We start from the raw sequence: 23236 nt of genomic DNA, 5'->3' as shown, positions 1-23236 counted from the left end.
TGTACCAAGGCGAATTTATACAAGGTGGAGTCAGTCAAACAGCTGATAATTTCTTTTTCGCTTTTTGGTTCTAACAACTGTCAAAGCCCCGCCCTCGTATTTACGTATTCATATTCTGGATTGTAACTTAATCATTTAATAACACAGTGCATACAATTTTCTGAAAAGAAGCGAATTAACTTAATTGTGAATAAATTCGAAAATAATCCATCGATTTTTATGATCTATATCTCATTTTGTTCCTATTACACGTGGCTTTGCGATAAAGCAATAAAAAAAAAATTGGATATTTTTACAAAAAAAAAAAAAATAATTTTTTCCTTCAATTTGTTATTATAACTCCGAAACTACTGAGCCGATTAAAACCCAATATATATGTAAAAATTTGGGGAAAAAGTTTTCATCATTCAATCAATAGAAAGAACATTAACTACTCAATTTTATGTATGTATATCAAAGAAAAAATTTAAATTTTGTGAAAATGAGCGAATTCACTTAATTGTGAATAAATTCGAAAAGAATCAATCGATTTTTATCTTAGATATCTCATTTTGTTGGTATTATATGCGGCTTTGCGACAGAGTAATAAACCTGAACCAGTTCTGGCGTTTTCGATTTTTCATGAGTTGTTTAAAACACAAAAATTTGCTATTTTCACGTAAAAATATATTTTTTGCTTCAATTTGTTATTATAACTCCGAAACTACTGAGCCGATTAAAACACAATATATAAACAGATTAAAGGTTATGTAAATTTGAGCTTTTCTATAACCTTTCAATTATATCGGACTAACCCTTTTTGAGCTATCATAAATTATGTGGAGAAATATCTAAAAAAATTCACAATTTTAGAAAAAAAAAATGTTTAAAAAAATCTATCAATAGAATTTAAAAATTTTACCATTTTTGTACTTAGGTAATCATGATGCATCAAATCTATATAGTGGTTAGTGAAGCCTTTTATTGCTGTTGACCTGTGCAATCGGATAGATAGCAAGTCCTAAATTACGAATTTTACGCATATGTTTTAACTTATTCAAACGAATTTTTGGTGAAAATTTAAAGAATTTCGGTTAATTGAAAACTATTAATCAGTTTCATTGTCTTTGAAAATCAAGAACTTTTATTTAATATTCAGTTTTTGTTGTCTATAATTAAGGGTTGTATCACTTGCACTTTAATAATTATAAATGGAACTGACTAAAATTAAATTATAACCACGTGTAGCACTTTTGTAATACTCGTATCAAAAATCATATTTAAATTTTGTATTACGAACTTTTACTTTGTAAATAATATAATTTATACTAATATATTTATTGGCAATAAAAATAATGTAAAAACCAAAGGTTTGAAAGAATTAATTCTTAATTAAATTTCCGAAATCAAAATTAATTTTATGTCTTAACCATTCCATAACCATGAATGCATTATGAAATAATTAATAGGCTTAATTCCTTTGTAATTCAAATGTATTGAATTAATTCCTTTGAGAATTCATTACTTATAGAATTAATTCTATATTAAACAATTAAATATTTATCATAACAATTAATGACATTTGTTGTCAAGACAAAGTTGAGCAAAAGCACTAACAATTTTGCCATAACGAATCAATAACACTAATAAATGGAAACTATATCTGATTATTTTGTATCTTGACAACCATTTTAACGTTTATCGAGATACAAATTTATCAGGTATAGACAGGGTGTAATGACAATTTCTATTAGATTAGATTTAAATTAACAAACATTTAATCATTCAAAGTTTGAATGAATTCTGCTATGAATTAATTTTATTATAAATTAGTTTAACGATGAATGAATTCTATTTAAATAAAAGCCTGTGAAAGAATGAAGCACAGTGGTGCAAAAACTTTTTTTTTGGAAATAATTCGGTATCTTGGGAACTATTGGAGATATTGTTACGAAAAGCCCATATATATTTTCTTTTGTAGAAAAAAATTTCTTCGGGGCTGTATATAATTTTTATATTATCCGGAAAGATAACTTAATGCAAAAGCGTGTAAAGAAAAATTTGGCTCACTTAAGCGGACATACCACCCCCAGTCCTATCCAAACTTGGCCAATTTAAAAAAATTCGGTTTGAGTAAAAAATTCTAAAAAGGCAAAGCACTGATCCACGAAAAAGCTCTATATTTGTATAACCCCATGTGTTTTTTAAATACGTACTAAGTATTTTTACTATCACATGGTAAATAACGTCACTGTTGGCACTTTTCTAAAAAAAAACTCAGTTTTTGGAACACATTTTCCCCGTTTTAAGAATTTCAGTATTTGAAAATAAAAAATTCTAATGCCATTGATTTAAGGACATTTTAGTCTATATTGGTTCCAAATTTTGTTATGTTATCTTTAATTGTTAAAATTTTACATTAATTCAAATTTTATATTTTTATTCGTGGAAAATCACCATATGAATTTTTTTTTAGTTTTTAAGGTAAATGAAGTCCCAAAATTTTATAAAATTATTTAATTTTACTAAAATATCAATACTCTAGTCATAGTGTTTTCAACAATATTAAATACTTATATTAAAAGCATTTATTTACTTCTCAGAAGTTCCACAAACCTTGCCCCATTTTACAAGTTTGTCAACTAATAGAGATAATCTACACTCAAGGACTATTTATATTTAAAATTTCAGCTCATTCGGATCATAAATGGATTTTTGGCGATTTTTTTAAAAAATTTTAGACCCGAGGTGACCAACTTTGGTGGGCTACGCGCCGGCCCCCATTATCGGTAGGAAGCTGAACAAACGTAAATCAACTCGAAAACACCTCAGCTCAAACCACGTGAAATTTCGTAACAACATATCCAATAATTCACAAGATACCGAATTATTTCCAAAAAAAAAAAGTTGCTAAACCACTGTGTGTCGTTCTCAAAGAAATATGGACCAATCGCCGCGGAGCTGCGACGGCTGAGTCTGCTGAGACTGCACAGAACAGATGGACCAATGAATCCACCAGTGTTATTGCGAGGTCGACCTGGCTCGTATATAACTCCGGCAGGACGAATCTACTTATAGGATTCCGTCGTGAGCATATAAGGCTAAGTGTTTCTTTTTTTACAGGACACTGCATAATTGGTGCTAGGAGAATGGATCTAACGATTACTGTAGAATCACTCAAAACGAAGAAGAGACTCTGTTCCACCTATTCCGCCATTGCCCAGCTCTGGCCAATATGACAATATTGATTTCATATAAATGAAACGTTAACTTAATAAGATCAGTCACTTTGATTTATTGTTTAGATCTGTTAAAAATGGATTTATTATTATTCGCAATTGCCTCTATTGTATTCGTGTGGATCATAAATCGATGTAATACCAGAGCATTTGTGAGACTGGCCTATAAAGTACCATCGAATAGATTGCATACATTCTTTGGCTGGGGTAAACTACTTACGAAAGAATGTAAAGGGGAACTGGAAAGGAATATAATTAAGAAACAATAATGACATCGTAAAATATATTTAAAGTGTGAAAATTATAAAAAAAGAATATTTGAAAAATATCCGTGTATACATAAATAAGGATTATATGGACTGTTTAAAAAACATATAAGTATAGAGTGAAAAAAAATTCTATTTAACTTCTTGAAATTTCATGTATTTTAGGATAGACCTCTCCTGGCTTTTTAAAATACATGAAATTTCAAGAAGTTAAATAGAATTTTTTTTACCTTTATTTAATAACTATAATTTTAATTTGCGACCTTAAAAATTTTTAATGTGGATCGTTATAGTGAAAGTTCAATGTCGTGGCTTATATTACAAAAATAAACCTTCAATAAATAATACTGTGTCGTCGATTTTAAGTTTGGATCTTGGTCCTTATAAACATATCAAATAGAGCTAATAAAGGTTTCTTTTAAGCCCAATAAAACTAGAAATAGTAAAAATAACACAGAACAGTAAATTTTATAAATAATTTTTTAGCATTTAAAAATGATTTCGGGCTTTCTGGACGTGCAATTGCGAGCCACTTTTTCGAGGATTGCTGGCCGTATGTCACGAATAACACTAACAATGCACGGTGCACAGTGGTATGAGAAAAAAAAGGAAATAAATCTGTAACTTCTAAATCCTTAGTGCAATTTGAATCAAATTTCACATGCGCAAAGAGGAAGTGTTGTCGAGTTTAAGTTTTGAATTTAGACCTCATGACCCCAACACGAGCGGGACCACGGGTCCCTAAAGTAGGACACATCGGGTATGTTCAATTTTAAAAATGATCCTATATGTTCGTTTGTGTTCCGATTTCAAAAAACTTACATATATAGAATCTTCTCATCGAGCTATCAATTATCTTTTATAGCTTAGGAGATATTCGCATTTGAAAATTAAATTTTCAACATTTTACCCACCCTACTCCAGTTTTTTGATGACGGTTAGAAATATTTCACAATTTTTTCCACTTTTTTTATTGGATTAACAACAGATGTATATATCAAATAAAGGAAGAATTGGTTAAAAATCACGGCTGAGTCCAAAGTTACATGCATTTGAATTTAAAAAAATAAAAAAGGCGATTTTTCGCTATTTTTTGGGGAAAAAAGTACTTTTATTCTTTTTAAGTTATCTAAAATATTTCTAGGAGGATGTATAATGAATTTGTACTTTTTGAAAAGCTAACTTTACATCAAATATTTTAAATGAAAAAAAATTATTATTTTTGATACCATTCAAAAATGCCTATTTTTTATGTAAAATTCAATTTTGGAGCAAAAATTCTCAAATCGCATAGTCGATATCAAATAATTAAAGAAAAAAGCACAGGTTATTTCGATTCAAAAGTAAAAAAATTACATTTTTCTAATTTTAAAATGACAAGAAAAAACCTTTGACTTTACAGCATTATAAATAACCATATAGTTACTTTATAGCCAAAATAATGATGATACTGTATATTCTGAAGTGTTAAGTAAAATTTACCATCAAAATTTTATAAAAATTAAAAAAACAAAAAAAAAAAACATTTTTGGCCGGAATTTATCACCGTAGAAAAAAAAGAGGAAATAAATCTGTAACTTCTAAACCCTTAGTCCAATTTAAACGAAATTTCACATGCGCAAAGAGGAAGTGTTGTCGAGTTTAGGTTTTTAACTCGGACTTCATGACCCCACCACGACCGGGACCAGTGGTGGGGTCGGAACCCTTTACAAAATAATTAAGAACATATTGGGTCATCTAAAATAGATATGTTCAATATGTTCTTAATTATTTTGTAAAGGGTTCCGACCCCACCACTGGTCCCGGTCGTGGTGGGGTCATGAAGTCCGAGTTAAAAACCTAAACTCGACAACACTTCCTCTTTGCGCATGTGAAATTTCGTTTAAATTGGACTAAGGGTTTAGAAGTTACAGATTTATTTCCTCTTTTTTTTCTACGGTGATAAATTCCGGCCAAAAATGTTTTTTTTTTTTTGTTTTTTTAATTTTTATAAAATTTTGATGGTAAATTTTACTTAACACTTCAGAATATACAGTATCATCATTATTTTGGCTATAAAGTAACTATATGGTTATTTATAATGCTGTAAAGTCAAAGGTTTTTTCTTGTCATTTTAAAATTAGAAAAATGTAATTTTTTTACTTTTGAATCGAAATAACCTGTGCTTTTTTCTTTAAAGTTTTTTTTTGCAAATTACCACTGATTTTATAAAACCGTTAGCAGTTAACCATTCCACGTAGTTATTACGGATTTTATGCGTGTACTTTTTATATAAAAGTAAAGTGATTAGGAACTGGTTTTAAACCTATAGAAACAAAATTAAAAAAAAGTTTCAAAGGCCAGAACAAATTAAAAGGGGCAATTAGAGGTTAAGTGTAAATTACATTTAATACTGTAAAGTGTTAAGAGTAAGTACTATACATTTCAACTGCACATTTTTCTTTAAAGTGTGTCTGTATTTCTGCAAATTTATAAACGTATATAAAAAACATTGAGTCACTATTTAATTCTGTTGTTGTACATTTTAAATAAATAAAGAGTTGTTACAATTTTCAAACTACTAAACGGCTTTTATTTGCAATCAAAAGTATCCGGTTTATTTAAAGGAAATAAACCAACGTTTTGAAAAGGTTAAAACGTAACAATTTGAAAACTTGTACGAATGACATATGCAGTGTGATGCTGAAATTTCAAATCTATATACATACATATATGGGGGATTTTATGTCAAATCAACCAACTTTTGAAATCGATGTCTTCCGATCGGCATGAAATTTGAAAGGTTAGTCCTATTGTATAGTAATTTCAACAAGATCGGTCAAGAACTATCTGAGTTAGAGTGGTTAAAAATTTGAAATTTTGGCCAAACAGATGTTTTTTCTCTTCCACTTAACTTATTACCTATTGATCTTAGCAAAATGTGTCCCATATAGTTTAGATAGCTATTTCTTCAATCTTTCTAAAAAAAATATTTTAGATTTTTATTGCAAAATGGGCCATTTCTTAAAATATTTTTTTTTTGTTCAAAAGAAAGCTTAGGTCTATTCATTTTAAAAATTTTGGTCGCTTAGTGGAATTCGAGTGGGTTATGTATCAAAATAAGTGTTTTGTAACTAAAGATATACAATTTTTGATTTTTTTTGGGAAAATCAATAACGTTCTGGACGTCCAGTTAAGGTCTCAACATAATTTAACAAATGACGATATGTTGTTGGCCTATCGGAGATTAAAAGTGCGAGAGATTATGAAAGCCATAGGCATCACACATGTTATATGTTTGATAAAGTGTAAAAAAAACTTGTCAAAGGGATTCCCGCAATTCCAAACAATGTTATTTTTTACCATTTTGCCCATAGGGTCCACATTTCCTTCGGGGCTGGGAAAATATTGATCTCCGTTTTCTGATCCCAGCTTTGGGATTTTAGAACATGTGGCCCAAAGTTGAAATTTTGATAAAAAAAATAGGTTAAATTCCGAAGGGCGTATGGGAGACATATTCCAAAAATAGGACATGTTTTTTATTACAAAATGTTTTCCATAAAGATACCTTACAGAAAAACATAAAATTGTTATATATTCAAACGGTCTGCTATTATATCGTATTGTCATAATGTCGTAAAATATTTTTTTGTAAAATAAACCTGTAAAATGTTGATTTTCCTTATAGCACTATTTGAATATAAACCCTCGATATAAAAGAATTAAGTCACCTTTTCGCCCAAAAAAACAGCAAATATATACTATTTTTTGAATTTTTAAATTGAAAATCTTTTATTTTTGGATCTATAATTGATATTGCTTTTAAATCTTTTCTAATGAAAACTAATTCGGTTTGTATTAAATTTCAATTAACAAAGATTTAATCTTCTAATTTAATGAAGCCAAATAATTAGGTGTTGGGATTGGATTGGCTGATATTTTTTAACTCTGAATAAATATTTTAGTATATTAAGTTCAAATTGAATTAATTAATTATTTCGAAGCTCTGCAAACTAAAAGAAAATATTATTAAATCACTGAGAATCGCTTGTTCTAAATTAAATGAAAATAATGAATGATCCAAAATTCACTTATTATTTAAATTTAAAGCCATTTGTGCATTAAGCTTAGTACTCTGCTCAAAATTTCGTGCGAAATGCTGTCAAACTACGCACAGTGGTTTAGAAACTTTTTTTTTTGAAATAATTCGGTATCTTGGGAACTATTGGAGATATTGTTACAAAATTTCATATGGTATGAGCTGAGGTGCTTTCGAGTTGATTAGGTTTGTGGAACTTATGAGGAGTAAATAAAGGCTTTTGATATTTTATTGTTGAAAACACTATGACTTGAGGATTGATATTTTAGTAAAATTAAATAATTTTATAAAATTTTGGCACTTCATTTATCTTTAAAAACTAAAAAAAATTCATATGGTGATTTTCCACGAATAAAAATATAAAATTTGGATTAATGTAAAATTTTAACAATTAAAGATAACAAAACAAAATTTGGAACCAATATACTAAAATGTCCTTAAATCAATGGCATTAGAAATTTTGAAAATTTTTATTTTCAAATACTGGAATTCCTAAAACGGGGAAAATGTGTTCCAAAAACTGAGTTTTTTTAGAAAAGTGCCTACTGTGACGTTATTTACCATGTGATAGTAAAAATACTTAGTACGTATTTAAAAAACATATGGGGTTATACAAATATAGAGCTTTTTCAAAAAAAAATACTCAAACCGAAATTTTTCTTATAAAATTGTCCAAGTTTGGATAGGACTGGGGGGTGGTATGTCCGCTTAAGTGAGCCAAATTTTTCTTTACATGCTTCTGCATTAAGTTATCTTTCCGCATAATATAAAAATTGTATATAGCCCCGAAGAAATTTTTTTTCTACAAAAGAAAATGGGCTTTTTTGGGGAAAAATTTAAAAAATGCGGTATTTTTACAAGTTCTAACTTTGGATGCGTATAACTTTTTATAGGGAAGAGATAACTGTTAGCAAGTTCTTTTTATTTTATATAGAATTTTATCGCCAAAATAGCTGATATTTTAAAAATAAATTTCGACCCTCCGTAGGCCCGCCATATTTAAAGAACCATAAAAAGATCGAGCAAAATTAAAAAAAAACAAGTAAGAGTGCTATATTCGGCTGTGCCGAATCTTATATACCCATCACCAAATTATACTTCAAAATTTTAAATATTTTAAGGTAAACTAAATTAAATTTTTTTTTCAGTAGTTTTTTTCATTTTTTGGAAAAACATTTTTTTCGATTATTTTAATTTTTTTTTTTAAATTTTAAAAATTGTTTTTTGTGAAAAAAAAATTCGGGTTAAAATTTTTTTTCCGATTTTGACCCATTGTAGGTCCAACTTACTATGGTCTTATATACGTCGTTGCAAATGTCTTTGAAATATCTATCATTAGATATCCATATTGTCTATATTAATGTCTTAGTAATTCAGATATAAATCAAAAATCGAGGTTGTCTTGGTTTTTTCCTCATATCTCAGCCATTTGTGGACCGGTTTTGCTGATTTTAACTAGCAAAATTCTCGAAAGCATGTCTGACAGAATTATTGAAGATTTGGATCCCGAAGATATCTGGGGTCTTCAGAAAATTGATTTCAACAGACAGACGGACAGACAGACAAACTGACAGAGAGACATACGGACATGGCTTAAGCGACTTCGCTATCTATAAGGATCCAGAATATATATACTTTATAGGGTCGGAAATGAAAAATGTAGAAATTACAAACGGAATGACAAACTTATATATACCCTTCTCACGAAGGTGAAGGGTATAATAAATCAATAAACCTGAATATCTCTTCAACTAATAGAGATAACCTACACTTGTTCAGCTCATTCGGATCATAAATGAATTTTTGGCGATTTTTTTAAAAAAAATTTGACACCCGAGGTAACCAACTTTGAGGGGCTACGTACTTGCCCCCATCGAAAACACCTCAGCTCAAACCATGTGAAATTTCGTAACAATATTTCCAATACTTCCCAAGATACCGAATTATTTCCAAAAAAAAAGTTTTTAAACCACTGAGCACTATAGTAGTAAATTTACTTGCATGTTTTAGAGTGTAGTATATTAAAAATGTTTCGGTTATTTTCGAATTAAGTCGAGTATTGATTCGGTTTTGTTCTAAAAAAAACTCGGTTTCGATCATACTCTAAACATTATTAATTAATGTGACGCTTTTTTTTCGAGTATTATAATTCTAACGTTTAAACTAAATACCTAACTAAGTAATATGTTGACAATTGTATTAATTGTAACAAACATCCAAGGTCACTAATATCACTTAGTGACCTTTGATGTTTGTTAAAAGATTACTAAAACTATTAATTAGGTGAGATATTACAGCTAATTAAAATAAGTTTTAATTGTATTAGTGAATGAAAGCTAATCGGCAAAAGAAATACAATTGAATTTCCTGAGTTTATTTGCAAAAAAAAAGTGTTCTAGATACAAATGTATTTTAATGTACAGTTAAAAATATGTAAAAGCTAATTTTTTCTTACTTGGGGTAACTTCTCAAACGACAATATTGATTTCATATAAATGAAACGTTAACTTAATAAGATCAGTCACTTTGATTTAGTGTTCAGATCTGTTAAAAATGGATTTAATTTTTTTCGCAATTGCCTCTATTGTATTCGCGTGGATTATAAATCGTTGGAATACCAGAGCATTTGTGAGACTGGCCTATACAGTACCATCGAATAGATTGCATACATTCTTTGGCTGGGGTAAACTACTTACGAAAGAAGGTAAAGGACAACGGGAAAGGAATATAATTAAGAAACAATAATGACATCGTAAAATATATTTAAAGTGTGAAAATTATAAAACAGAATATTTGAAAAATATCCGTGTATACATAAATAAGGATTATATGGACTGTTTAAAAAACATATAAGTATAGAGTGAAGTATTTAAAGTGTGAAAATTATAAAATAGAATATTTGAAAAATATCCGTGTATACATAAATAAGGATTATATGGACTGTTTAAAAAACATATAAGTATAGAGTGAAAAAAAAATCTATTTAACTTCTTGAAATTTCATGTATTTTAAAAAGCCACGAGAGGTCTACCAAACCTTTATTTAATTTCTATAATTTTAATTTGCGAGCCTAAAAAATTTTAATGTGGATTGTTATAGTGAAAGTTCAATGTCGTGGCTTATATTACAAAAATAAACCTTCAATAAATAATACTGTGTCGTCGATTTTAAGTTTGGATCTTGGATAAAGGTTTTTTTTGTAGCCCAATAAAACTAGAAATATTAAAAATAACACAGAACAGTAAATTTTATAAATTATTTTTTAGCATTTAAAAATGATTTCGGGCTTTCTGGACGTGCAATTGCGAGCCACTTTTTCGAGGATTGCTGGCCGTATGTCACGAATAACACTAACAATGTACGGTGGTAAATTCCGGCCAAACATTTTTTTTTGTTTTTTTTTTAATTTTTATAAAATTTTGATGGTAAATTTTACTTAACACTTCAGAATATACAGTACAGGCAAATCCCGGTATAACGAAGGATATGCTGTCAGGCCCATTCGTTAAATTGAAAAATTCGTTATATCGAGATGTTTTTTTTTAACTTTTGACCACTTTTTCTATATTGGAATTTAACTAAACGTACAGTGGTGGCCACCAATTTAAGACAAATACTTGAATTTTTTCCATCAACTGAATTTTAAGTGAGATAGAGCCAAAATAAAAGGACCTCTAAGGGTATGAAATTTATTATTAATGTTTCTAGTTTCTGAAAAATGTTTGGAAAAATCAGTAAAACATATATGGACAAAGATATGTGGAAATACGTTGACCCACCTCAGCGAACATCCGCTGTTAATAACATGATATGACCGAAACTAATGGAACTAAAAATACGAAATTTGGTCCGAATATTTTATAATAATAAAATTATAATGTATAAATGTGAGAAAATATGTTTATTTAAAAAAAAAATTATTTGGTCAAGTTGTAGAAAAATCTTATGTGTTCATTGTGAATATGTATGAATTGACACAGTCGAATAAAACACACTTCTGTGTTAAAACAGTCCTCATGCATACATATTTGTGGAAATATTTGAAAAAATAATTGACAATTTTATGGGATTTAGCAAACAATTTTTGTCTTAAATTCCTGGCCACCACTGTATGTCGTTTTGATCCCTAGGTTGGATGAGCTGTGTGACATTAGGAGGCATGAATATCATCCAAATTTGTATATCTTTAGTAGTTTTTACTAATTGTTCTTCTGGAGGATGACTTGGTGCATTATCCACGATTAATAAAGCCTTCATTGTAAGGGATTTCGATTCTGAAAATAAATCAACCTGTACAAAATTAAACTCAGGGACAAACATTAAAAAAAAACAGATTTTGAAGATTCCAGATTCCACTTAATTTGTGTACAGATAATTTATAGGAAACACTTAGTCACGATAAAATGTTTGTTTTTATTTTCTTCAAAATACATGTTGAGTATTTTGTTTTTCCATATTTCATTCACTCATCTAAATTTTTAGTTTTTCTTTTAATGAAATTCTTCTACGTTTTTTCCCATATTTAATTCTCGTGAATTATAACCTGTTTCACAACATTGAATGAAAGATTTCGATCACATTCTAAGCTGATTTTGGATTCCCTAACTTCATGTTTATGTGAACGAATCAGTTTTCTTTCTCTTAGAATGCGAACGAAATCTTTCATTCGATATTGTGAAAACAAGCAATTAAAACCACTATAGAACAAATGACAGCATCTATTATTAACCATTGAAAAATTATTGACCATTGAAAACGGTATTGTAACGACTTATTTTCTTATTTTTACATTCATTACTACTTTTGTTTTTTATACTTTTTGTTCGTTATATTGAGCGTACAATTTTCGAAATATTCGCTATATAAGGTTGTCAATGTTAAAAATTTGGTCGTTTGTTTGATTTTGTTTGTTTTTTCTCATCATTCGTTATATCGAGCATTCAATTTTTGAAACGTTCGTTATATAAGTTGGTCAATGTTACAAATTCGACCGTGCGTTAAATTGGATTTTCGTTAAAGTGAGATTCGTTATACCGGGATTTGCATGTATCATCATTATTTTGGCTATAAAGTAACTATATGATTATTTATAATGCTGTAAAGTCAAAGGTTTTTTCTTGTCATTTTAAAATTAGAAAAATGTATTTTTTTACTTTTGAATCGAAATAGCCTGTGCTTTTTTCTTTAAAGTTTTTTTTTTTGCAAATTAGCACAGATTTTATGAAACAGTTAACCATTCCATGTAGTTATTACGAATTTTTTGCGTGTTCTTTTTATATAAAAGTAAAGTGATTAGGAACTGGTTGTAAACCTATAGAAACAAAATTAAAAAAAAAGTTTCAAAGGCCAGAACAAATTAAAAGGGGCAATTAGAGGTTAAGTGTAAATTACATCTAATACTGTGAAGTGTTAAGAGTAAGTACTATACGATTTCATTGCCTTCATATTTTACAAATTTTTTTTGTATTTTTTTGGTCAATTTCAAAAATTATGTAAGTTTGAGAGTTATTTGCGTCTATGCTGATTTGGCCAAACCATGTATTTGTATGTTGAAATTTTTTGAATGTATCATTTATGTTATTCTAAATTATAAACCTAATTGAAGCCATTTACAAAAATTAAATACTTTTTTCGATACTTTTATAACGTCAATGTTTATTTGGCCAATGTTTTTTGCAATGGATCAAGTGTGTTGATCTTAAATGTACACCAAATTTGAGGAATTTAATGAATAACCTAACTATTCCAATAATTTCAAAACATCCATGATTGTTTGGCCAAACCCGAAATTTGTACGACCATTTTTTCAATCACTTATGCTATTCTTCATTTTTGGACTAAATTTTAGGCATTTTTATGAATTATAATCTAATTTGTTCGATACTTTTAAAACGTCCATGATTGTTTGACCAAACCCTGTATATGAATAAGAAATTTAAATGACCAATTTTTTTTCGATCACATATTTTATTCTTTAGTTTTGGACTAAATTTCAGCCACTTACATGCAATTTTTTTGATACTTTTTGGCCAAACCCTGTATTAGAACATCGAAATATTTATCGATCGATCGGTTATGTTATTCTTAATACAAATACCAAATTTCATAAATTTTTATGAAGAAATAAAGAAGTTATGGATTTTTGGCCGGAATTGACTAATGTTGGAATCTAATACATCAATTGTTGCTGGTTTATCAGCATAAACCAGTGTGACCTCACGTATCCCCACAGGAAATAATCGAGAGGTGTCAAAACGATATTGGATACCAATTGAAAGAAATATTTCTCAAAAGTTAACGCCAAATTTTGATTTCAACCGTATAGCACGTAGCGCCATATTTGCAAACAAAACATCAATGAGCATGACGCGAGCCCGGCATAAATTTTGTAGAGTCTGTTGTGGATGGATCTCACTCCATGTGTGGCAATTTTGTTTATTAACAAACCAGTTAAGTTAAAAATAAACCTTTCGCTGAACATTTTGCGTCAAAACAGTCTAAGCAAATTTGGATAATATGGTAGCGTTGTTTAAGCGTCAATCTGTTCATTATGATTTCATCCTCGAAACTACGATGGCGGGTCAATAAGTCCGTGCAATTTTTAATGAAACACTGGTTTTTAGATACAAAATTATTTTATTTTTCAACATAGTCTGCTTTGAGCTCTATGCACTTTGCCCAAAGTTTCTCCAATATGTTTTATCCCTTCCAAAAAATAAGATAAGTGAGATGATTTCATCGTTGGAGCCAAATCTATTTCCGCCGAGACATTTCTTCAAGTTTGGAAACAAGAAATAGTCACTCGGGCCAAATCCGGAGAATAGGGTGAAAGCGGGAGCATTTCGTAACCTAATATTTATTGGTCCGACCAATAAATTTTGACAGAGGAGACAAAAAAAAAGACACGTGTATCGGCGTTTTTGAAAGTTTACATTTGAATTTCATTTCTCAACTCCAGCACATTCCTATTGTTAATCGGCATAAGAATCCATGTGATCCTTACATTTTTGGTATAAAATGTGTTGAGAAAATTTAGGTAAAATGTTACAGAGAACATTTTTGTAGAATATGTTAACCTTTTTAAAATAAAATTCTTAACAAATTCGAAATTAACCCTAGGCTCTCTTTTTTGTTTTATCTTATTTCTGACTTTCTGATTGAATTTTCCGTTTTGCTGTATTCAAGGACTTATAGTAAAATTTCACGGATAATATTTTTGCGAAACATTTTAACCCCTTAAATCCCGGTTTTAATGGTGTTTTTTTTGCTATATTTTAAAAGAAGGACAAAAAAGACCCATGTCTTGAGTATTTAGAGGGTTAACATATTTTAGAAAAATGTTCTCCGTAACATTATACATAAATTTTCTCAACACATTTTATACCTAAAATGTAAGGATCACATAGTTTCTTATGCCGATTAACAATAATAATGTGCCAGAGTTGGGAAACTTTAAGCCCCCGTCAAATGAAATTCAGATGTAAACTTTAAAAACGCCGCACAGAGGGATGGCTTCATACATTTTTTGGCAAAAATTATAAGGAGCGGTCGTAGAGCTGGTCTGAGTTTGGTCGTGGACCAAACTAAGAAAAAAAAAAAAAATTTTATCAAAATCGACCACTCCCAACGCCCACTGCCCATACAATCCAAATAGATTTTTTCGCATAAAATTGTTCCTATCCAAGTAAAAGTCTAGAAATTTGGTATATGTATTTTTTGAATCAAAATAAGATTCAAATCGGCCATGCCCACCGCCCACGAAACCCATACATAGATAAGAATTTTTTTGATATTTCGTTTATTATTCGACAAAAAATTTAAGTTTTCATCCTGTTCCGAAAACTATTTTTATACCCTTCACCATCAGTGGCAAGGGTATATATAAGTTTGACATTCCGTTTGTAATTTCTACATTTTTCATTTGCGACCCCACAAAGTATATATATTCGGAATCGTTACCCAGCAGTTAAGCAAGTCATTGACTACTTAAAGACTGTAATTGTCACAAATGTATTATCACTTGGCTGACTCCATTTTATATGTTTTGGTCATTTGACACGTATGTGCCCTTTGTAGTGCAGAGATAAGACAATTGGTTACTTTATGCATCCCAAGTAGTCTAGCGTGAAGACAATTGTCACTTAACTGTCTCTAAGTAATCTAGACCGTATTCACTTTAAACGTTTTGTGAGTAATTCGTACAAACTAGTTTTTTTACAAATTGTGTTAATATAATTCTCATACAGTTTATTTTTATTTTTGCTTAAGTATACTGATATCCCACGTAACATAGCATGAAGTCAATAGTCACTTTAGTGTCTCTTAGTAAACTATGTTGAAGTCACTTCAAACTTGCTTTTGTACTGCACTTTATTTTACCCACCAGAAGCGCTGACTACTTCCGATCAGCTAACCGATAGTCACATTGTAATCAAAAGGGTAAAAATAACTAGTCAAGTAGCTGATCAAGTAACCAGTTACACCACTAGCAAGGTAACTGACGCTATGTAACCAGTATGTGAATCCAATGCGTTGCCTACTTTGGACCAGCTATTAGACAGTCCCATTGTAATCAAAAAGAGACAATTGAGCCCCTGCCTAGGACATGCCCGTGTTAAAATGGCTAGTCACGTGGCTATTGAAGTAACTAGCTCCCACCCTAAATGATGGGTAAAATCACTAGTTCGGTACTGTCTCCTAGAACTGCTGGGTATAGATAGCGGAGTCGATATAGCCATGTCCGTCTCTCAGTCTGTGTGTTGAAATCAACTTTCTGAAGCCCCCAAATAACTTACATACACGAATGATACATCAAAATCTCCGAAATTCTTCCGGCTCGTTTAAAATCGAGAAAATCGGTCCACAAATGGCTGAGATACAAGGAAAAAACCAGGACAACCTCGATTTTTGACCTATTTTTGACCCATATCTGGATTACTAAATCATTAATATAGACAATATGGATATCTAATGATAGACCTGTGCAACGACGTATATAAGCCCATAGTAAGTTGGACCTACAATGGGTCAAAATCGGAAAAAATATTTTTTAACCCGAATTTTTTTTTTTCATCAAAATTTTTTTTCACTAAATATTAAAAAAAAAATTAAAAACCAAAAAAAAAAAAATTTTTAAATTAAAAAAAAAATTTTAAATTTAAAAAAAAATTTTAAAAACAATTTCGAAAAAACAACTGGAAAAAAAATTAAATTTTGTTTACCTAAAAATATTTAAAATTTTTATTTTAAAGTATATTTTGGTGAAGGGTATATAAGATTCGGCACAGCCGAATATAGCTCTGTTACTTGTTTCTTTTAATCGAAACAAGACACTCCCAACTTTCATTTTATTAAAGAAACAGCTTGGGGGAAAGTGGGGCTACATTTTTTTCTCCATGGAAAATCAAAAATAAATTAATTTTTATAGGCATAGATTTGCGCATATATCCTTAACGGTTTATGATATCCCCGTATTTTTTTTTATTTATGGAGAAATATTATATTTTTCAAATATGTTAAAGGTAAATGGAAAATTATTTATATATAAACCACTGAATTGTGTGAAAATATAAGTAAATTTTTGCTTAACTCCCTTGCATGGACTTTACTTCAATTTTTTAAAAATAAAATTAAATTTTTCTTAAAACTCTAAGTGTATATTTCATCTTTAAACATTTCTCTACAAAACTGCATCATTTGATTTTTAAAATTGAGTGTTTGAAAAATTGACTTTTTGACACCAAAATCCCTCTGTGCGCCGATATACGTGTCTTTTTTTTTGTCTCCTCTATCAGAATTTATTGGTCGAACCTGTAATTTTTTTTTTGTTTTGTACAGTGTAATTTGTATTCCCGATTGTGAGCAAACGCGGCTTTCTCATACCCAAGTGATCATTCAAAATTGAAACTACTGAGCCATGTGAGATGCCTATCTCTCCGACGCCATATCGTAATTTTTTCAATTATTTCGGGTGTAGAGATCACAACTGAGTATCCAGAACGTTCGGTATCTACCGAAATTCATTAAACCACATACCCTTCGCCATGAGTGGCAAGGGTATACATATATAAGCTTGTAATTTCTACACTTTTCATTTGCGACCCCACAAAGTATATATATTCTGGATCGTTATAGATAGCGAAGTCGATATAGCCATGTCCGCCTGTCTGTCTGACGGAAGCCCCCAAATAACTTACATACACGATTCATACATCAATATCTATGTAATTCTACCGGCTCGGTTGCTATTTAAAAACGAGAAAATCGGTTCGCAAATTGCTGAGATATAAGGAAAAAACCGGGAAACCTCGATTTTTAATCTATATCTGGATTACTAACCCCTAGTAACACGATTAACTAATAGTTATACTGACAGTTTTCATACAAAAATAATTTTAGCCGACTGTATAACTATTAGTTAAGGCATAACCAGACTTCGTGTTAATGGGGGTAACTCATTAATATAGACAATATGGATATCTAATGATAGACCTCCATTGCAACGATGTATATAAAGCTATAGTAAGTTGGACCTACAATGGGTCAAAATCGGGAAAAATATTTTTTTAAGCCCAATTTTTTTTTCATAAAAATTTTTTTTTCATAAAAATTTTTTTTTGTCATAAATTATTTTTCCAAAAAAAAAATTTTAAAATTTTGGAAAAAACTGTTTTTAAAAAAAATTAAAAAACAATTGCAAATAGACAAAATTTTAAAAAAATTTAAAAAAACTTTTTTATAAAAAAATTTAAATTTTGTTTACATAAAAATATTTTAAAAAAAAATATTTTTAAGTATAATTTGGGGAAGAGTATCTAAGATTCGGCACAGCCGAATATAGATCTATTACTTGTTTATCATAGAAATTGAGTGATGTCTTTAATTGAGTAATGTTTTTTTTCCTCAAAAAATAATGCTTAAAGCCTAGTACTCTGTTCACAATTCAGAATTTCTGTTAATAGCCAGGAAATTGACCCACCCTCACAGCAGTTGTGTAAATAAAAATCACCAAATTTCTTTCAGAAATGATATCATACCTGTATGAATATGGCAACAAATATGGTACAAACAGTGTATTTTGGGTGGGACCGTTCCCTTTCTTCCTCTCATCGGAACCACAGATATTAAAGGAAATTTTAACATTAAAAAATTGTATAGATAAACCAGCATTAATATACAACGGAATTTCTGCAGTAGCCGGTCATGGTTTAATAACTGAAAATGGTATGTTGTTAAAACAAAATGTCTGTGATGATTTATTAACCAATTAAATATTAATAAAATTATATTTGGCAGAACCACATTGGAGTCAACATCGTAAAATATTAAATAAAGCTTTTTCACATAAGAACTTGAGCTCATTTGTGCCGTTATTTAATACAGAGATCAACAGTTTAATTCAAAAAGTACAGAAAAGTCTTGATAATGCAGAGGATGTTGATATGTTATTGATATTTCGATTATTAACTTTAAAAATGTCCACAAGTAAGTTATGTTTAATTTGTATGACGAAATTTTAATGATATCTTCAACTATTGTGGTTATTTTAATCATAAATATAGCGAAATAAGTTGTATTGAATTCATTATACTAATTTTATTTCCTCTGCAGAAACAGTACTAAAAAGAGACTTAGATCAGACAGATATGGACTCGATGGCTATGTCAAAAAATGCTGAAGGGTAAGTAGCAAGAGCAACATAAATTTTGTAATTTATCATCACAAAAATATTATAGTCATAACGCTAATACATACATATGTACTAGCTGTGTCAATTCCTGTAAAATTTATTAAATACTAATGTTAGTTCTTCAAGTTTCTCCAACCCACATACAGCTGCCTGCAAATTTATTTGCAAATAAAATATCTAAATTTGTACTGTATACTTTAGGGAGCTTTTTATTACAGTTGACTGGATTCAAAAAAAAAAATCCGAGTTTTACCCGGAATTTCGGATTTTTTTTTCTTTACAAACCATCTCCTGAAAATTTCGAATTGAATAAAAACAAGTAAGAAAGTATGGTCGGTCAAGCCCGACCATATAATACCCTACACTAAGTAAAAGAGCAAAAAAAATGTTTTTTTTTAAAATATCAATAATTTATATTTTTGAGTGATTTTTGGAAGTGGGCCTTATATGGGGGCTATGACCAATTATGGACCGATCACCATGAAATTTGGTCGTGTGATTTATGTCTATATTAAAGTTAACTATGTTGAATTTTGTGTGTTTACCAACATTTTTAAGCGATTTATGCACGTTAAAGTGATTTTCGGAAGCGGGTCTATATGGGAGCTATGACTAATTATGGACCGATCGTAACAAAATTTGGTGACATGAATTTTGTGTATATAAAACTTATTTGGAGCGGAATTTGTGGAGATACATATATAAATTAAACATTTATGACCGATAAAGTCCAATTTCGGGAGGACATTTGTATGGGGGCTAGGTGAAATAATGGACCGATTTCAGCCAGTTTCAATAGGCTTGGTCCTTGAGCCGAAAAAATAATATGTGTCAAATTTCATCGAAATATCTTCAAAATTGCGACCTGTACTCTGCGCACAAGGTTTACATGGACAGCCAGCCAGCCAGCCGACCAGACGGACGGACGGACGGACGGACATCGCTTAATCGACTCAGAATTCTAAGTCGATCGGTATACTTTAAGGTGGGTGTCAGACTAATATTTTTGGGCGTTACAAACATCTGCACAAACGCATAATACCCTCCCCACTATGGTGGTGTAGGGTATAAAAATCAGCCAAATCGCTCCAGCCATTCTCACGTGATGCTATTACATACATGGACCATTTCATTTGTATACCCTTCACCATGAGTGGCAAGGGTATATATAAGTTTGTCATTCCGTTTGTAATTTCTACATTTTTCATTTGCGACCCCACAAAGGATATATATTCTGAATCGTTATAGATAGCGGGCGGAGTCGATATAGCCATGTCCGTCTGTGTGTTGAAATCAACTTTCTGAAGCCCCCAAATAACTTACATACACGAATGATACATCAATATCTCCGAAATTCTTCCGGCTCGGTTGCTATTTAAAATCGCTAAGAAAATCGGTCCACAAATGGCTGAGATATAAGGAAAAAACCAGGACAACCTCGAATTTTGATATTTCAAAGACCTGTACAACGACGTATATAAGACCATAGTAAGTTGGACCTACAATGGGTCGAAATCGGAAAAAATATTTTTTAATCCGAATTTTTTTTAAAAAATTAAAAAAAAAATTAAAAACTAAAAAAAATAATTTTTTTAAAATTAAAAAAAAAATTATTAAATTTAAAAAAAAAAAAATTAAATTTAAAAAAAAAATTAAAAAACAACTGGAAAAAAAATTAAATTTTGTTTACCTAAAAATATTTAAAATTTTTATTTTAAAGTATATTTTGGTGAAGGGTATATAAATATAGCTCTCTTATTTGGTAATATATATAGAAGATAGATTTATAAAATTAACTAGCCCAAAACCTAACGGGTTTTCAGTTTTTTAAAACCGAAACTAAGCTTTTCAATTTCTTCGGTTTTTTTTGGAAATTCTAATTGTAAACGTAGTGGAAAACCAGGCCGGCTGGGCATCCATAGTATGGACATATAACCATAATAATCATCATATATAGTGTTAGTTTAACCAAATCTTCACAATCTCTTCGCAATATCTAGACCTAACTGTATAATTTTACTTATTTTTAGAATTCTAGAGATGTTAGCTGAAAATTGTTTTAATACCATTATTAGCATTAGTTGGATACGCAAGCTGGCCAAGATCACTGTGTATAAAAGTCAAATGCAGGGATTGAATATGTTTATAAGATTGGTCAATGAATCTGTGGATATTTTGGAAAAAAATGATACAACAGATCCCAGCTATTTGCCCGCAGTAAATAGTTCCTTAGATTATGCTTTAAATGGAGTTCAACAGAACACTCTAGAATGGTCTGAACTATTACCGCATATGTTGCAACTCTTTGAGGGAGTAAGTTTGAATAATATTTCATAAAAATAATAATCTATAAATAAATTTTTTCGGAAGTCCTTTGAAACCATATCTTCCACATTGTTTTTGGTGGTGTCATTGCTGGCCATGCATCCGCAGTATCAGGAATGTGCGTATGAGGAAGTAATAAACGTACTACCCCATGATAATGATGACACTGATATCACATTAGCACAGGTGGATCAATTGATCTATTTAGAAATGGTGTTAAATGAGACACTGAGAGTTTGTCCCGCAGTACCCATGGTTTTTCGTAAAGTTTTAAATGAGGATCTTACTCTTAGCAATGGTTTAACATTACCGGTTGGTCAAATGATTAGCATTGATTTATTTCGCTTGCATCGCCGCAAAGATATTTGGGGTCCCAACGCAGACGATTTTAATCCTGATAACTTTTTGCCTTCAAATGTCAACGAACGTCATCCATTCGCATTTATTCCATTTACGAAAGGGAAACGGTTTTGTATTGGTAAGCAGCAGTCGAATATATTATAAATTGAAGACATGCATGCTTTTATTGATTTTAAAATTTTATATTTTTTACATTATAGGTTGGAGATATGCATTAATATTTGTTAAAATTTCTTTGGCAAAATTAATAAAAACTTACAAATTTTCGACAGATTTTAAGTACAAAGATTTAAAATTTGAGAATCACATTGCATTAAAATTAGTGGAATTACCGCAACTTCATGTGGAACAACGAAAAGTTCGAGAATAAAGTTACGTTTACCATGATGGAGTGTACGCACTCAATTCTGCTGCAAATTATATTTATTTTTCTTTGTTTTTATTTGATTTAAAATTCTTCTATGTCTTTTTGTTATCACTACAGAGTCTAACAATTTCTACTCCAGAGTGTAGTTTATAGATAAATAGACACAGATCGTAAACTCTTTTGTCAAAAACCTAACTCAGTTATGAAAAATCTAAGTGGTGAGATTGTATTAGTAAAAAAACTATGAGAAAAACACTCATGTTGACGATTTTGACTAGAGAGTTAGGTTTTTGATAACAGACTATGATTTTAACTCTGGAGTTAACATTCAAATCTTATGTTAACTATTAAATGAGAAATTTGGTCAACAAAATTAAAAATATTTTGAAAAAAAAAAATTTCTGTTTTATTTACAAAATAAGATAAATTTTGTTTATGTTTTAGAGGAAATAAAAATGATTTTTTTGCAATAATTAGATTTTAGGAATGTGTCATCGATGTTCGACTAATACATATAGAGTACAGACACAGAAAGCCTACCCTTAACGAAATATTCGCCGAACGTCCACTGATGAAATCATACTGGGTCCTATGGAATTGTCTCCAGTTATTAAATGGCTACTTATACAGCAAAATGGTGACAAATCTAATGGTGTCACCGCTCTCTAAAGTAAACGAAGTAATGAAAAGTTCCATGACGGTCGCAGTCGTAGTCATCTTGATGTGACAAAAACCCTAGAAAAGTTAAAACAACGTTTTATTGGGTGGGATGTCAGCAAGCAGTAACCAATTGTGTAGCCAATTGTCCACAATGCATAGCAGCCAAGGGCCCAGTAAGAAGAAGTTGTGGACAACTTCAGCAGTACAACTCGGGTACCATTTGAGGGGATTGCAATGGATGTAGCTGGTCCTTTTCCTGTCAGCGATATCGGA

At 30.1% G+C, this 23236-nt stretch overlaps 1 protein-coding gene across 1 annotated transcript; it reads left to right on the top strand.

Moving 5' to 3' along the window:
• Positions 1-18586: 18586 nt before the first annotated feature.
• On the top strand, positions 18587-22306 carry LOC135961395 (probable cytochrome P450 313a4). Its single transcript, XM_065512894.1, has 6 exons — positions 18587-18785; positions 18858-19046; positions 19173-19242; positions 21282-21564; positions 21622-22054; positions 22137-22306. The coding sequence occupies exons 1-6, from the start codon at positions 18587-18589 to the stop codon at positions 22304-22306; spliced, it is 1344 nt and encodes a 447-aa protein (XP_065368966.1).
• The last annotated feature ends 930 nt before the right edge of the window (positions 22307-23236 follow it).

The sequence above is a fragment of the Calliphora vicina genome, chromosome 5 (genome assembly GCF_958450345.1).
Source record: "Calliphora vicina chromosome 5, idCalVici1.1, whole genome shotgun sequence".
Lineage (NCBI taxonomy): Eukaryota > Metazoa > Arthropoda > Insecta > Diptera > Calliphoridae > Calliphora > Calliphora vicina.
The sequence above is the reverse complement of the archived record's forward strand: the minus strand, read 5'-3'. Positions and strand labels throughout refer to the sequence as shown.